At 47.8% G+C, this 13,118-nt stretch overlaps 1 protein-coding gene across 4 annotated transcripts in view; it reads right to left on the bottom strand.

The window, feature by feature from the left end:
* The window catches only part of CPAMD8 (C3 and PZP like alpha-2-macroglobulin domain containing 8), a 171,509-nt gene that overhangs the window by 87,673 nt on the left and 70,718 nt on the right, over window positions 1-13,118 (bottom strand). For all 4 annotated transcript variants that reach the window (XR_012896754.1, XM_075903346.1, XM_075903344.1 and 1 more), the window contains exons 15-19: window positions 6,951-7,123; window positions 6,702-6,851; window positions 6,283-6,444; window positions 3,966-4,108; window positions 1,948-2,010 (exon numbers count right to left, since the gene is read on the bottom strand). Coding sequence is in view for 3 of the 4 variants with exons in the window: in XM_075903346.1 (XP_075759461.1) it covers window positions 1,948-2,010; window positions 3,966-4,108; window positions 6,283-6,444; window positions 6,702-6,851; window positions 6,951-7,123 (691 nt within the window). In the remaining variant the exon portion in view is untranslated. The remainder of the gene's footprint in view (window positions 1-1,947; window positions 2,011-3,965; window positions 4,109-6,282; window positions 6,445-6,701; window positions 6,852-6,950; window positions 7,124-13,118) is intronic.

The following is a 13,118-nucleotide window of genomic DNA, read 5'->3' as shown; positions in this document are numbered from 1 at the left end:
TTTGTTGCAGCTGATGTTCTTTCCACTGGGATTTCAGCCCATAACTGGCATTAATGTATTATTTTCACACATGAGGGCACTTACTCTTCTGGGCAAGGGGCCAAGATATACACCTATTTGCAGCCATTAGACACTTCAACTAGGCTCTAGGAATTTTTAGAATCAGCTTGGGAAGGTGGCATTCAACATAGTTTCTTTTAAAATAAGGATATATTTTAATTATAAATAATAGAAGAAAAAATTCTTTATATTCAAGGGAGTGGAAATCAGACAGTGCCCAACTAAATTATTTATAGTGAAAGGAGTTAGAGACAATGCAAGCTGCAACTTTTATTCCATAATTCCCCCCTTACAATTAATTAGGCGTCAGCAGGCTGAGACAAATAGGCACTTCTGGAATTCTTTGGGCATTTTTACAAAGCATATTTCATGCTCAATTGAACAGATTTGAATACACTTGCTGCAAATTCCTGTCAAATTTAATTTATACCATTTACTGGGAGTGAGTTTGCTTGCAAACTTGGAAGAAGCCCTTGAAAATCTGCCTAGCATTTACTGTTCCAAGCTTTGCTGCTTCTGGGAGGGATTAGTCATATATTTATTAATATTTGTGGCAATGATTGTGCCAGAAACAGACTGTAATTTATTGACCAATGAGTTTGGATTATTTTGGAGACAGCTCTACACAAAATGGAAAGTGAAAGGGAGAGCTTTGTGCACTAGTAGGATGACACACAAAATCATTGTAGAGCTTAGCGAAATTGAACACAGACTTTAGAGACACAGCTGTCCAAGCCGTATCTCAACACATCACACACAGAAACTAGCAAAAATTAAAAACACATTATTTTCAACTCCTTGTCACTGTAATCCATGGGAACCTTGAAAATGAACTTCCGTGACCCTGCTCATCCTGGTGGATGAGCAGAAGAATTTTCCTAAAATTTCCTAAAAAAGACATTACTTATTTCCTCCTTTGAGATGCTCAGTGCTGCCCATAGGTGCTGGAACTAGAAGGGCAGGGAAGGTGTGTGTGTGCTGCAGCATCCTGGTTTGAAGGGGTTTCCACTGTATTACAATTTGATTCAATGTCTCTCAGCATCCGCACTATAAACATTGTTACACGCCCCCTCTTGCTGCTCACATATTTTCAAGGCTCGCACCACTCCAGGCATCCTGATAGGGTGGACCACATCCTGGTAGAGAGTTTGTGTCATGGAAATCTCTCACCACATTAATGATAAGAAAGATCATCCCTGCTCATATTCACATTTGCATATCATTCCTGTGGCAACTGCAACAATTGCTCACATGCAGAACTAGTACTAGGGGAGTACTTAAAATAAAGCTGAAACATGTTTAACACGGGTTAACAAATGGAAACAAAAATCTAGTACCATGTGATCTCATAGTGCTGTGTAGATCATCAGCAAAGTATTCTGCAGGTCACCAGTGGCTCAGACAATATTTTGACAAGTGTAGCACAACTTTATAGTAAACAACTTTCACATGTGATCCACAGAGATGTCATTATACAACAAACAATGTCACGAGTAAAACTACTAGATTTCACCAGAGATTAAATCCCAGATATAGCTACAAATTGGGCTGGCACTACTAGATGCCAGTCTACATAACAGCCAGTGGTTGCAGTGCCTGTTTACTCTCTGCAGTTAGAATCCTCTGTTAATGACACCATGGTGAGATGCTATGGTGAGACAGTGCTGTCACAGACAGTTATGGTGTCTGGTGTGGGAGTAAGCTTCAAGATTAGGTGAACTGTTATAAAGAATGGGAAAGTAAGGTAAAAACGGATATGGTTGTAAAAAGGGTTATGTGGGCAGAGAGTTGTCATGTAGGGACATGTCTCTAGGTAAACAAAAGTCTTCACAGGACTGTTTAGAAAAATAAACCACAGATACCAACAGAAAAGTTCCCCATAGATACCTGATATTCAAGCAGTGCCAAATCCATGTTTCAGGGAAGAATGTTCTTTTTTTCTTCTCTGCTCTAAGACAAGAAACAAATCTTCAGAATAAAACTATTTTAATGAGACAAAAGGTTACAACAAAAGAATAAAGCTATTAATGCCATCACTTGAACTCAGAAGCATGGTAATAAACACAATTAGGCTGTGTCTTGACTACACCTCTCTGTCGACAGAGAGATATAGATTAGGCACGTTGAAATTGCTCATGAAGCAGGGATTTAAATATCCCATGCTTCATTAGCATAAAATGGCCACCGCTTTTTTTTCGAAATGGAGCTTTTTCGGGGGAAAAACGGCAGTCTAGGCGTGGATTTGTCGAAAATAAACCCTTTTTCAACAGATCCTGTTTTCCTCAAAAAATGAGGTTTACAGGATCTGTCGAAAAAGGGTTTATTTTCAACAGATCCGTGTCTAGACTGCCATTTTTTTTCGAAAAAGCTCTGTTTCAAAGATAAGCAACAACCATGTTTATGCTAATCAAGCACAGGATATTTAAATCCCTGCTTCATTAGCAATTTTGACGTGCCTAATCTACACCTCTCTGTCGACAGAGAGGTGTAGTCTAGATGTACCCTTAGACAAACCAACAGTCCATTAGTAGGATACTATTTAAAATAGTAAGGAATGCTAAATAATACAGTGAAAGTTTTGTTATCCGGCCTTCATGGGGAACGGGACTTGCTGGTTAATTGAATGTGTCAGATACTTGAGATTATTTCTCTACCACCATGCCCTTGGGAATGCCTGATGTCCTTTCCCCTTCCCTCTGAGCCACAGAGACATCCTACATGGCAGACAGACGAGTAGGCCAGTTACCAGGAAGCCCTCTGGCAGATTTGGCTCCTGGCAGCTCGAAGTAGGCTGAGGGGGAAGAAGGTGCAGGGGTATTGTGTCTGGGGGCAATGCCAGTTAACCAAGTTTTCTGGTTAAAGTGCCGGATAACTAAGTTTTCACTGTACTCAGTAGATCTTAAAGTGCTTCACAAACTACAATGTATTTATCCTCAATTTCCCTATGAACCCCCATTTTACTGATGGGAACTGAGGAACAGAGAGGCTAAATTACATACTCAAGACTACACCTGAAGTCTGTGATGAATCAGGGAACTGAACCTGGGTTTTCCATATATATTACATAAAGGTATAGTGGTGGTGTGTGTGTGTGTTCTGAGTACAAGAATAAAATGCATGAAACCATAAGCTCAGAGTAAAAATTGTGAGTTCTTTCATACAATTGCCCCAAAGCCCAGGCAAAAGGCTGAGAGAAGAGATATAACGTGCATCTTTTAATGTCACCTATCACCCTCTTTTTCTTAAGTTATGGAAAGGGGGCAGCGAGTCTTCCCCAAATTGGCCTATTTTGTAGCATTTGCTATTTTATTCCTCTCACATATCTCATCTCACCATTCTTGCAGCATTGACTAGTCTCTGTCTCTGCATTCTCGCATTGTACAGCCTCCTTCCCTCTTCCTTCCACATACGCCTCTAAATGTTTCCATTATCCATCTCTGGATGTTTTCTGATTCTATTCAAGTTATTCTGATATGAGGAGATCAACACTTAGTGCAGCATCCAAGAGGACATACTGTCAATTTACACCATTATCATATTTTCTGTATTACTCCCTCATCCCGTCTTCATATAGCCTGGCATCTCATTTTGCTTTAACTATCCACTGCAAACTGTGCTGGTGTCTGTGCCACATTATCTAGAATTACGTTAGCTGTCTTTCCTGCAACACCATTAATGCAGAGCCAACCAATGCGTGCAGAGTTTAGCTGGTCTTTCCAAGGAGCATTACTTTCTACCGGTCTAGATGAAGTGCATTTACCACAGTGTTGTCCAGTTTTCTAATTTTGTTAGTTCTTTCTGGACACCTTTGTCTCCTCTTAATTTAGCTGAGGAGTTTCCTAATAAAACTGAGGTGTGAGAAATAATGTACTCAGTGTGAATTAAAAATACACACAAAAGCTTACCTGGGCACAATCTTAGAATGCATTGTAGCTACCAATGTCCCGGTATGTGGTTGAAAGGCTGGCACGGCTTCATCTGTATACATGCCTCCATTCTGTCTGTGGTTAAGACTGACTAAATCTGTCATCACAACCAAACCAGTTTCCTAGGCAACAACAAAAAAACAAACAATAAAGAAACATTCAGCATGCACAAATGTGAACCTTCCAAAATGTCATCAACTTGCCCAACATATTTACAGAGGAAAACTAATTTATAAGTTTTATGAAAAATAAAAATAGCTGGCAACTTTTTTGGGGGGGAAGGGGAGGTTGGACAGGGAGGGAAGCAAATTCCCCAAAGAATTCTGAGAATGTTTGGAAAATGCATTTCACAAATCTCTAACAGAAACAAAAGAATATAAATAATTTTCAATAATTGTAGGCTGAAAATTAAACATGGTTAGATGTTTTTAATGCAGAGAGAGACATATATACATATGCGCACATATTAGGAGCTATACATATAGCTGTAATTCCTTTCAGCTCCTAGAAGGTTTAATCACTGGTCACAGAAGGAGTTCATCCTTCTTTAAAACTCCCAAGTTGTTCTGTCTCTACTCAAACTACGAAAGCTCATCATCTAATAAACCATCTTGTTAGTCTTTAAAGTGCTACATTGTCCTGCATTTTGGTTCAATAAAGAGAGTTTCTATTTTTGAACACACGTGTCCTTTATTTTGTACATCAGGAAGGGGGGCTAGGGAGGGGTAAGTGGAAGGAGGTGAGGGAGGAATGGGGTACGAGCCCCCGATGGGGAGGACTGGGATGGCTCTGTGGGCTTCTCGGGGTGGAAGTTCTCCTGAAGCCCCTTGATTGAACCCCCCTCCGGATGGTAGCCTGCGGCAAGTGCAGCTGGGCTGATGGCCGAGTGCTGTGATGTGCCGAGTGTGGGCACTCAGGGCACTCCAAGCCAGGACTGCTTTGCAAGCAGGGAACCCCTGAGAACTGTCTGTCCGGGGTGGGTGTCGGGTCCCTTTAAGCACAGCCCTCGGCTAGCCTGAGACAGCAGCTCCACGCTCTAAGTCCTCCTCTGATGCCCTGCCGGCACTGCTTCCAGCCAGCCTTAACCCCGGTTCAGGGTCCACTCAATGTGGACATGCTAGTTCGAATTAGCAAAATGCTAATTCGAACTAGTTTTTAGGTCTAGATACGCTAATTCAAATTAGCTTAGTTCGAATTAACTAATTCGAATTAAATTAGTTCGAATTAGTGCTGTAGTGTAGACGTACCCAAAGTGAATAGGAGAATAGAGCCCAACAGACCTCATGCTCAAGGTCATCCCTACCAATACACAAAATACACAGCCACGTACAGCACCACAAAGTTTATGTATGTAGCACAGCGGGCTGTGGCAGCCAGCCCCATCTGCTGGGTAGTCTCCCTGCAGGCTGTGCTCAGCAGGAACATCCTATGGGGGCAGGACCCAGGACAAACCCTACCCTGCTCTACCACCTCCCTGCCCCCATTCACTCCTTCCCCAAGCTCCCATCCCCACCCCTGCTTTGCTTCCTTCCCCTGACCAACACAGCCCCGCAGCAGGGATCATGCCTGCCCCCCACTCATTGGTGGTAGCGGGAGGAAGCACAGCAACCTGGCCCCAGATTGCGCCACTACCCCGGCTTTCGTTTCCTGCTGCCGGTGAGTGTGGGGGTGAGCCGGATCCCTGCTGTCTGTCTGGCCTGCTCCTGCTCCTGCTCCTGACCCTGCTGCTCTGGGCCTGTCCCCCACAGGTCCTGAGTAAGGGCACTAGAACTTCTAAGGACAACCCTGCAGTCAGTTTCCAAAGCTTCAGAGGGGTAGCCGAGTTAGTCTGTAACTGGAAAAACTTAAACAACTGTTGTTTTTGAAGTTCCTGAGTCATGCTATTTAGTGCTTATCATGAGCAAGCTTATCTTAAAAGACTTAGAAGACACCCAAAGCTTTGCACCTTCAATTCTTTTCTAATTCAAACATTAGCAAACTTCAGGAAAGAATTCCTAAAAAGAATCTCTCTACAGAGCAGGAGGTTCTGTTAATTGTTAATAATATTCTCTCTCTCAGCTTCAATATCAGCACTCATTGTTATACTCTCTAAGCATCAGATTTTCAAAATAATAAAGATCAGCACACAATAGCTCCCTTTATGACACTCATGGTCCAGGCCCAATGCACTGAGCTGTTTTGAAAATCTGGCATAAGATGCTAAACTGTCTTATGCAAATGGAGGGGGTTGCTCTTTAACAATTTTAATGAATCAAACAGAGAAGCCAGAGCCAGAGTACAGATGGATGCTTCTTACCGTAAATGCAAAACGGGCATCTTTGGTGATATCCCAATGCCAGGGGAAGACTGAGGAGCGGCGGCGCCTGCGTGAGGACATGCCGGGCCACCAGAAATGCCCTTCTTCCTTAGAAGCCCCAAAGGCATCAGACACATCATACTCTGCCAGCTCCTGGAAAACCTGAACAGAAAGTTGCCATCCATAGGTGACTCATAGTAGCGTTCAGGAGGTGCACCACCCCGGCCAACATTTTAAATGGGGTGCCTCACATGCCCCTTGCTCCTCTGGGTGGTCCTATCTGCACTCCTTCCCCCAAAAGGCATCAGTCGCCCCTGTTGCTATCACATCCCCAAGTGCACTGATGCTTCACTGCAGCATCAAGTGGACAAGTGGAAGTGACAGGAAAGAATGAGACAGAGCCCTAAGCTATCTCTCACCTGGGTGGATGTCAGCTGAAAACCTGTCTTGAGAAGATAGACACTCTTATCCACAGTGGCAATGCAGACGCAGCTTCCTTTGGCAGCTTTAACCCGGAGATTCACAACATCACCGGGCCTTGTCTCATTAGCTGAAAGTGTCACTGAAACCTAAGTATTTAAATAAAACCTCCATTATCTCACACAATGTTCAGATGACAAAACTACAGAGTAACATCCTCTCCTCTCCAGTGGCAGTGTTGCTGATACCTGGTTCTCAAAGGAGGGCTTGATAGTGAACTGCAAACTGTCCGTGACCCCTTCTCCATTCTCCCGGACATAATACACCAAGAGACGGCCCAGAGGAGCCATGCTGTGAGCCACCATGAAATGGAGGAAGGTCATGCAGACTTCAACCTCTGCTGCAGGGGGGTTGGTAGGTACTAAATGACAAATTGTACAAAGCACATAGTTATTTGCCCATGGCAATGTCCTTCAGCCACAAGTACAATGGGACCTAGTAGCCTCCCCATCTTTTGCCAGGCCCAGAATCTATCCATGTCCCTTCTCCATGCACTACCAGATTCAATGTCCTTCTCCCTAACCAAGTGCTAACAGGGCTAGCATCTCGCTGTGCCTCCGGCCCCATCATAATGGTCTCCTGAGACAGACCATGGGTGTCTGGTTTGTAAGGCAGAGGGAGGCTCTGCCTACCGGATGCTGGGGCTGTGCTGGCTTCGCCCCTCCCCTCCCTGCCTCCAACTTGTTGGTAGGGTTGCTGTGGAATGTTGTTAGTGTGGTTCAGGCAGCTTCCAGGGCTGCTGGGAAGGCAGAGTAGCAGGGAATCTCCTCAGCAGCCCACCCCTGAACCTGCATGGAACATATACAAGGCTCCAGTTCCGGTCAGTAGGCTCTCAGCCTGCAGACATCCCAGCCACCCGCTCCAAGAGGAGTGCCAGCCCTGCTCTGCAGAGTCCACCCAACCAGCTTGTGTTGCTGCTGCTGCTTCCTTGCCAGTCTATTCCCCTCCTTAGCTTCGTCCCTGCTTGGCCCCTCACCCCATCCAGTCCTTGCCCTTGCACTTTAGCCCAGGGTGGGCAAAGCGGTCTTCCTCCTTGCTGCCCCCCTTCTCCTTTGCACTCTCCCTACTTAGTTGTCTCTCCCTGCCCCCAGCCTCTATCCATTCCCGCTAGTGTATGGAGTGGTGGTGGGGGGGCTGGTTTCATGGGATTGGTGCTAATGAACCCATTGCTGGGGGCACTTCTCCCCTTGTCCTCTCCCCACAGTCCCTCTCCCCCTTGTTCGTGTGTGGAGTGGTGATGATGGGGGTGTTGCCTAGCCCAACAAGCCCTGACTGGTCCCTTCCCCTTCTTGTCCTCTCATCACATGCTTCCTGTTTTCTGTGCCCTGCAGTGGAGTTGGGTGGTGGGTGGAAATGAGGGAGGGGATGAGGAGGTGGGGGAAGAGGCAGTGGAGAAGGAATGGGGATGAGGGGAGAGGGGTTGGGGGGAAAGAGGCAGTGGGGAAGGAACTGGGAGTGAGGGGAAAGAGAAGAGGGGTGAGGAGGTGGGGGGAAGAGGCAATGGGGAAGGAATTGGGAGCGAGGGGAAGAGAGAAGGGTGAGGAGGTGGGGGAAGAGGCAGTGGGGAAGGAATTGGGAGTGAGGGAAAAGAGAAGAGGGGTGAGGAGGTGGGGGAAGAGGCAGTGGGGAAGGAATTGGGAGTGAGGGGAAAGAGAAGAGGGGTGAGGAGGTGGGGGAAGAGGCAGTGGGGAAGGAATTGGGAGTGAGGGGAAAGAGAAGAGGGGTGAGGAGGTGGGGGAAGAGGCAGTGGGGAAGGAATTGGGAGTGAGGGGAAAGAGAAGAGGGGTGAGGAGGTGGGGGAAGAGGCAATGGGGAAGGAATTGGGAGTGAGGGGAAGAGAGAAGGGTGAGGAGGTGGGGGGGAAGAGGCAGTGGGGAAGGAATTGGGAGTGAGGGGAAAGAGAAGAGGGGTGAGGAGGTGGGGGAAGAGGCAGTGGGGAAGGAATTGGGAGTGAGGGGAAAGAGAAGAGGGGTGAGGAGGTGGGGGAAGAGGCAGTGGGGAAGGAATTGGGAGTGAGGGAAAAGAGAAGAGGGGTGAGGAGGTGGGGGAAGAGGCAGTGGGGAAGGAATTGGGAGTGAGGGGAAGAGAGAAGGGTGAGGAGGTGGGGGAAGAGGCAGTGGGGAAGGAATTGGGAGTGAGGGGAAAGAGAAGAGGGGTGAGGAGGTGGGGGAAGAGGCAATGGGGAAGGAATTGGGAGTGAGGGGAAGAGAGAAGGGTGAGGAGGTGGGGGGAAGAGGCAGTGGGGAAGGAATTGGGAGTGAGGGGAAAGAGAAGAGGGGTGAGGAGGTGGGGGAAGAGGCAGTGGGGAAGGAATTGGGAGTGAGGGGAAAGAGAAGAGGGGTGAGGAGGTGGGGGAAGAGGCAATGGGGAAGGAATTGGGAGTGAGGGGAAAGAGAAGAGGGGTGAGGAGGTGGGGGAAGAGGCAGTGGGGAAGGAATTGGGAGTGAGGGGAAAGAGAAGAGGGGTGAGGAGGTGGGGGAAGAGGCAATGGGGAAGGAATTGGGAGTGAGGGGAAGAGAGAAGGGTGAGGAGGTGGGGGGGAAGAGGCAGTGGGGAAGGAATTGGGAGTGAGGGGAAAGAGAAGAGGGGTGAGGAGGTGGGGGGAAGAGGCAGTGGGGAAGGAATTGGGAGTGAGGGGAAAGAGAAGAGGGGTGAGGAGGTGGGGGAAGAGGCAATGGGGAAGGAATTGGGAGTGAGGGGAAAGAGAAGAGGGGTGAGGAGGTGGGGGAAGAGGCAATGGGGAAGGAATTGGGAGTGAGGGGAAAGAGAAGAGGGGTGAGGAGGTGGGGGGAAGAGGCAGTGGGGAAGGAATTGGGAGTGAGGGGAAGAGAAGAGGGGTGAGGAGGTGGGGGAAGAGGCAATGGGGAAGGAATTGGGAGTGAGGGGAAAGAGAAGAGGGGTGAGGAGGTGGGGGAAGAGGCAGTGGGGAAGGAATTGGGAGTGAGGGGAAAGAGAAGAGGGGTGAGGAGGTGGGGGAAGAGGCAGTGGGGAAGGAATTGGGAGTGAGGGGAGAGGGGTTGGGGGGGAAGAGGCAGTGGGGAAGGAATTGGGAGTGAGGGGAAGAGAAGAGGGGTGAGGAGGTGGGGGGAAGAGGCAGTGGGGAAGGAATGGGGAGTGAGGTACAGAGAAGAAAAGGGGATATGGAATCGGGGACAGGGAACAGGAGTATGACAGGCAGTGTCCCTTTAGCAGCAGCTGGGGCTCCCTGGTTAAGCAGGCCCATTTAACCCTCACCCTGAGGAGCCCTGCTCCCTGGACTCATCCAACAAGCCCCCTCCACCCAGACCCTTGCTGCACTGAGCCCCAGCAAGCTGCACCTGGACCCCCATCCTGCAAAGTCCCCCTTCCCAGCACCTGGACCCCACCCCAAACCCCACCTCCCCCCGACTCCTCCACTTAGCTCAACCAAAGATCTATTGCCCATACATCCAGAATACCCACCCCCCATTGAGCCCTGTGCATTCAGATCTCCCACTGAGCTGCCCTCCCCCAGACTCCCCCACATCTGGATCCCCCCACACTTACCCCTCCACAGTTGGATCATGCTGGGCTGAGCCTGCCCAGCCACACCTGGTACACCTGGCACAAAGGGCCTGGACCAGCCCTTACACTGTGTCAGGGTCAGGTGTAGTCGCACTGCCGAGTTCTTGTACTGAGGGAGGCTGGGGTTTCAGGCTGATCTCCCCACCTCAATGCAGCCAATGGCCTGTTCACCCCTCCACGAGAAATGTGAAGATGAGGGGTTTTCTTAATGGCCTTCCTGTCACAGACGTCCAGTATGACATTGGACCCATTATTAAAGGCTTTCAAGGGGAGTTTTTCCACTATTTTTTTAAAAAAACCAGTGGATAAGGAACTTAATTATCCCATGACTCAGTTTCTACATCCGAAAAAAGGGATAATAATAATACGCGCCTGCCTCACAGGAGTCTGTATAAATTCATTGGTTTTAGTTGGGTGTTTTGATGTCATCAGATGGAAAGTGCTGAGAAGTGCAATTTTGCAAAGTGTTTTGTACAATTCTAAAATCTTTCTGCTTTATTCATGCAGTAGTCACTGCTCCTGGATTGCAGAATTTCAATTTCGGACTTTAAGGGATGACTTCTCCCACTGTGTGATGCTGGAGTAATTTGCCACAAGAGGCAGGAGTAGTGAGAGCAAGGCCTCACTAGGCCTCCCCCATCAGACACAGGTAGCCCAACCAGCCTTATGCTATGTGTGCAGTAAGTGTGTGAGCTGCAGGGAGGGCTGGATCTTTTGTGACAGCAGACACCATGTGCTGGCCTGCCCTCAGGGCCAGCTAAGTGGGACTAGGCAGAGCAATAAATGGACAGGAGGAATAGATCACCCTCCACCTAGGCCAGAGCCTTTCAAAGCATTTCCACAGGTAAGCAGTGGCCTGAGCTGGGGCAATTTGTTTTTTGGGTTTTTTTTAATTTGTTCAAATTCTGTGATGGGTAGGGCAGGGGGAGCACTTGGTTGGGGAGGGCAGTGATCTTGAGGATTTGACTGGAAGGGGACAAGTACACAGTGAGCAGGGACACAGGATATGCAGGGAAGAGAGGAGGGAGACAGTGGGAAGGGACTGGGTCTGTATACAGCCTGGCCTAGGAAGGGGGTAAGGCCTGGGCCAGGAAGCTACTGCCTCCTCAAGTAGAAGCTTCACCAACTGCCCATGAGACAGACCAATAGTTCATCTAATCCAGAATCCTATCTTCCAATTTCAGATGCTTGAGAGGAAATGAATGGAATAGAGCAATTACTGAGGCCATGTCTATACTGAGAGATAAGTTAAAGTTGACTTTTTAGAACCTGATTTTGCAAATCAAAGGGACATGTCCCCATGTGCACAAGAATTTGATGTAGTTTGAAGTAGCGTGTACCTGGTAGGCTAACTACCATTGACTTTGGGAGCGATACACTAGGAGTAGCTATCCCACAGTGCCTTTGCCCATTTGCATTCTGGGTTAGGCTCCCAGTGCATGCTGGGACCAAGTCTGCGAAGCAGGTGGTTCTGGGTATATGTCATCAGCAGCCCATAATACACTTGTTTCCTCCCTCCCCCCGCTTCAAATCAATAGCAAACAGACTTTTCGCGCCTTTTTTCTTGATTATCCATGCAGATGCCATAGCAGCATTGTAGATCCCATTATGCATCAAAACATAATGATGATGATGTTAACCTTAGAAAGCCTAAATCTGGAATATGTCCAGATCATATCCAGGGTCCACCAGAATGAGGAAAACTCTCAAGAGGCCATAAACATACTCTTCTGTGAAGCACCTGAATAAATAGCAAATGCCACTGGCTTGTGGGATTGCATTGTTATGCAGGTATGGGATGATCAGCAGTGGCTGCAAAACGTTCACACGCACACGGCCACTTTCATGGAACTTTGCAAATGGCTTTCTCCCACCCTAAAGTGCAAGACCAAAATGAGACCTGCTCTGAGTGCAGAAATGAGTGGCAGTTGGCCTGTGGAAACTTGCAATGCCAGACAGCTCCTGGTTAATTGGGAATCAATTTGGAGTGGGGAAATTTACAGTGGGGGCTGTTGTGATCCAAGTACTTGTCTGCTATGGAGGGTAGTGACTCTAGAAAATGTGACATAGTGGAGGGCTTCATCATGCTGGGGTTCCCTAACTGTGGAATGCACATCCTTCATCTTGGCACCCAACCACCTTGCAAAGAAATACATAAACTGCAAGGGGTACTTCTCAATGGTGGATCATAAGGGCTGTTTCATTGACATCAACAAGGATGGTTGGGAAAAGTGCATGACATGCACATCTTTAGCAGTTCCTGCCTCTTTGGCAAGCTGTGAGCTGGAACTTTTCCCCCCAGAATGGAAAATTACAATTGAGGAGATGTTGAAATGCCAAGAGTGATCCAAGGCTACCCAGCCTACTCCTTGCTCCCCTACATCATGAAGCAGTACATGGGCAGCCTCGACAAAGGAAAGCCTTTGCCGACCAATTCTGTAAACCTCGTTGCACAAGGCATAAGAGATCAGTCGGCAAAGGCTTTCCTTGCCGACCGATCCTCGCCTTGACTGCCGCTTTGTGCTGACAAAGAGCTGAGTCAGCACAACGCGGCGACCATTTTTATTCTCATGAAGCGAGGGATATTTAAATCCCCGCTTCATTGACTATGTCAGTATGTCTAATGTACATGCCTGAGTCGGCAGAGGCATGTAGTCTAGACATACCCTCTGTCCTCAGCAAATGCAACATTCTCATTATGATGTCAGCCTGTTTTGTGCTCCATAATATTTGTGAGATCAAGGGGAAAATGTATCTTTCAGGGTGGAATGCCAAGGTACAGTGCCTAGCCAGGGTTTTAAGCAGGCACACAT

The sequence above is a fragment of the Pelodiscus sinensis genome, chromosome 19 (assembly GCF_049634645.1).
Source record: "Pelodiscus sinensis isolate JC-2024 chromosome 19, ASM4963464v1, whole genome shotgun sequence".
Taxonomy (NCBI): domain Eukaryota; kingdom Metazoa; phylum Chordata; order Testudines; family Trionychidae; genus Pelodiscus; species Pelodiscus sinensis.
The sequence above is the reverse complement of the archived record's forward strand: the minus strand, read 5'-3'. Positions and strand labels throughout refer to the sequence as shown.